This window comes from Diorhabda sublineata, chromosome 1 (assembly GCF_026230105.1).
Source record: "Diorhabda sublineata isolate icDioSubl1.1 chromosome 1, icDioSubl1.1, whole genome shotgun sequence".
NCBI lineage: Eukaryota > Metazoa > Arthropoda > Insecta > Coleoptera > Chrysomelidae > Diorhabda > Diorhabda sublineata.
The window spans coordinates 28,146,690-28,150,859 of record NC_079474.1 but is presented as its reverse complement, the minus strand read 5'-3'; the positions used below and the strand labels follow the sequence as shown (position 1 = coordinate 28,150,859).

General features: G+C 32.7%; 1 protein-coding gene across 1 annotated transcript; it reads right to left on the bottom strand.

Annotated features, from left to right (window-relative positions):
- Nucleotides 1-2,813: 2,813 nt before the first annotated feature.
- On the bottom strand, nt 2,814-3,878 carry LOC130452896 (uncharacterized). Its single transcript, XM_056792444.1, has one exon. It carries the CDS (start codon nt 3,876-3,878, stop codon nt 2,814-2,816), a length of 1,065 nt encoding a protein of 354 aa, XP_056648422.1.
- Nucleotides 3,879-4,170: the final 292 nt, after the last annotated feature.

Here is a 4,170-nt window from a genome sequence, read left to right as displayed (position 1 = left end):
ATTATTTGCTGTTAAATAATTACAATTTATACAAAGAAGTTTCTATTGAACATTTAATGAGATTTTCTTGGAAAAAAAGGAACGACATTAAATCAAGATTTAATGAGTATTTAGCGAAATAATAATGATTTATTGATGATGTTTATTTGAACATGAATCAACAGATTGCAGTCAAAAGAAGTATTTGTATGAACCTCTTAAACCTGTAATTTAATTTGATGCATTATAAATTATAAGGCATCCAAGTAATGAAGACTAGCGGTATTTTATTGTATGTCAAATGATAATTATTATTAATGGAGATAAATCTTTCATTCACAGTTAGGTTATATTGAACTAGCCAATTCTAAATGAATATTTGCAACAAATTAAAATGAAAATTGTAGAAATACAATGTCTAACGATATTACCCGTATATATTTATGTCTGGTTTTCAACTTAATAAGAAGCCGCTTTACAGGGAACGTTACAACAAGACTTCTTAAAGTGCCACCATGACTATTTGTATTTTATACACTGCTGCTTTAAACAAATGGTTTGATGTGCAGTTAACCCACTCAGTTTTGCAGCCGTCCTATACCTCTCTTTCCCTGCAAAATAAATCTCTCGGAATTGGTATCGTTGTCTCCACATTACATTTTGCGTAAAACTTCTTCAATTCATATTCTATCTGTCCATGATATTCGTAGTATTCTTCTCAATATCCACATTTCTAAGGCTTCTAGTTTTTTTCATTATTGCTTTATTTAAAGTAGCTACCTCCATTCCATACAAGAGAATCGAGTAAGGGGCTAGTTGTAACAATTTGTTGCTTCTTAGCTATGAAAGCTTACTTGTTTCGTATTTATGAAATCTAGCAGTACTACTCCAATTAACAACTATTCAACTATCGATCCCAAATAAACTCTTGATCAAACCTGTAACAATTTTTGGTAGAAACGGCTTTGAAAAAAAAACTGACGAGTGTTACAACTTACCCCGTGATTGGGGCTAGTTGTAACAGGCTTGGGGCAAATTGTTATTTGTCATATTTAGCATAAGAAACTTTACAAACGCTAAAACTGTCGAAGACAATTAAAGTCAAAATTTTAATCTTAAAGAAAATATTCAAAAATAAACAAATATGTAACATGTTCTTTATTTACTTAAACTATGAAGGCATTTTAGGCTTACAGCCATTTATAATTTTAACTGCTTCGATAATTAGACATTTGATTTATTTAGCATTATAAACGTTATAACAAACTTAGAATTTTAAGTTTTATTTTTAATCTAATAGGAAAATAATCAAATATTGTCAAAAACACGGTCTTTCTTAAACTATAAAGAAACTTTAGGCTCACAGCCAGTAACAAATATCAATTACTGATTGCCGGTTGCCAGTAACAAAATGTAATTAGTCTTCATCAGAATCACAATTGAGACAAACAAATGAGATCTTATTTCCTGTTGCACATTTCACATGTGCCCACATCTTACAAGCTAAACAAAACCATTCCTCGGGTTCAGATTCCGAATCAGAATTTAAAACTTTCTTTTTTACTTTTTCTATTCCTTGTTTTTTAGCTATTTTTATCTTATCTGTTTCCTCTCGATCTTTTGTCATCGATCTTATTTAACCTTCCGTTCATAAGGATCGAGTATATGTTATATTTTATCATTCTCTTTTTTAATTCGTCATTTAAGTTTTTACATCGAAAGAAGTTTTTCATTTTATAAAATGTGCTGCGAGCAATTTCAATTCTTATTCTTATCTCTTTAGAGCTGTCATTTCTCGATTTAATCCAACTTCCTATATTTGTATTTCTGTACTTTTTCAATGTGGTTATTTCCAATTTGTAATGCAAAGCAAAACGCACTATATTTTGATCAAAAGTTTTTGTAGATGAAGATAAGTTGATCGATAAGTTACAATTCTAATAGAAATTCAGTTACCAAAAGACAGTTCAACTAAACTTTCCTTCGATCACTAAAGGGAGTGATTCGATTGGTAGCATATTGAAATTTTTAGATTCTCATGTACCCTTCCGCTCGCCAATTTATCACACGGCCGATTACAATTATTATCAGTTATATACAATTATAATTTTTAAAACGCTGTTTCAATAAAAATTATAAGCTAGAATTGTTTACTTACATGCAAATGCGAATGTAATCACGATACATAAACACCGGTGTGCTGAATTGTCGGCTCAAATTTGACAAGACACGCGCATGACGTCATGCTGGAATTAGAATGTTTTCTTGGCTATTCAGATAACGTTAAGGTTGTATGTACTTACTAGGTTTTTTGTTTTCGTAATATTTTTTTGTACTAATAATAGCCAGTATTCAAGATTATTGTAGAGTTGACCTAACTGTTTTTAATTTCTTTTAACAACTTGTACTTTCTATTATAAAATCATAATGCCGGGTTGAGCCGTGACTACATGTTAAACACTAATCGAAATATCAGAGAAACAGGTATTGATTACTTTAAATTTCCAAAGAACGAAAATTTGATAAAACAGTGGATAGAAGCCGGTCGTTTTAAAATGTTATGCAGAAATTTAGAATGCAATTCTGTTTATAATGTTGCAAAAAAGTGAAAAAACTACCGTGCTGATATTTCTAAGTGTACAATATGCAGGTACATTGGTTTGGTAATGTTTCAATTTATGTTTCTGGTTTTAAGTACCTAATCATTATTCTTTTAAAATACCTTATCATTGAATTTTCATCTTGTTTCAGTCTTTTCAGTTGATTTTTAATTGTAGTTATTCATGCAGGCGGGTTTTTTGATTTTTTTTAATTATTATTTTATTTATGTCTTTTTAGTTAAGATTACGTAACCGGATTAATTCCTTGAATGAGTTTATGTCGTGGGGTTGATTAAGAAATTTGTTAGGGTCAAGAGAACTAATAGCAAGTCCGGAGAGAGTCTTAACTCTGCTCAAAGCAACGTAAGCTTGACCTTTTGCAAATAAGATTCTACTTAAATCTACAACTGCTCGGTCTAAAGTTGTGCCCTGTAATTTATGCACCGTCACTGCCCAGCATAAAATTAAGGGAAGCATTCGTCGCTCGATCTTGCCTTTACCACGTAAAGCATCAAATTCTGTAGCACAAGGCTCTATCCGGACTCCAATACCAGGTCGGTTCCCTGTTATATTTGGGTCATCGAACTCCACAAATACTGCTTGTGGCAGTTCTCCCGGCTCCAACTGCTCTCTGCGTAGTGCTGGCCAATCTATTCGTCGGATAACACCCATAGCACCGTTAACCAGCCCATGGTTAACATTGATGTTCCGTCTTAGCATGGCTCGAGAGCGTACACCTAATTTGAGTTGGTTTGGTATACCACCTGTTTTATTGGGATCTTCAGGTAAGTATTCCTCTCGTCGTTTTTGACCATATGTTTTAGGATCCAATGAGATGTCTACAGCACTAACGGTGTATACTTTTGTGAGCTTTCCTAACTTTTCTGTCATAGTCGCGTTATATGCATCAACCAGTCTAGTTGTTGGGAAAATTCTGACAGCTTCTTCATCGTCAAATAGCCCTATCAACGGTACTCTGCGGTTTTCTATGATAGATAACTGCTGCATTGTAAGTTCTCCAACACGAAGACTGTTTAATATATCCACAAAAGTTGTATCTCCAGCTTGCCTCATATCTTGGGGCAACTCACAAAAACTGAATAAATTCCAAAGATTAATTTCAGCAGATAACCTTTCTGGTTGACGAAAGCAATAAGATCCCCCAGAAACCTTAGACAATGGAGGCAACTGCATAAGATCTCCAAAAAGTAAAACATTTACTCCGCCGAATATAGCTTCATTTTCTTTATATTGTTGAAGCCGCAAATGTACATTTCGGAGACTTAAATATGGCACCATAGATATTTCGTCAATTATTTATCGTTCCATTTAATATTAAAAGTTATATACATATTTACAACCAGTGTTTAAAATCCTTCATTTTGATACTCAACTCGATATGCTTGGTATTAAAAAAAATTTTTTTACCTCACAACAAGGAGGTCAAAATCCGCCATTTTGGTTTTTTTTCAAATGTATCCCGTCTAAGAACACTTGGACTAATGAAACGAATCTAACGATACCTCAAATGTGAAAATCCGTTTAGCGGTTCTGGAGTTACAAGGTAATAAAGAATATTACATACATACAA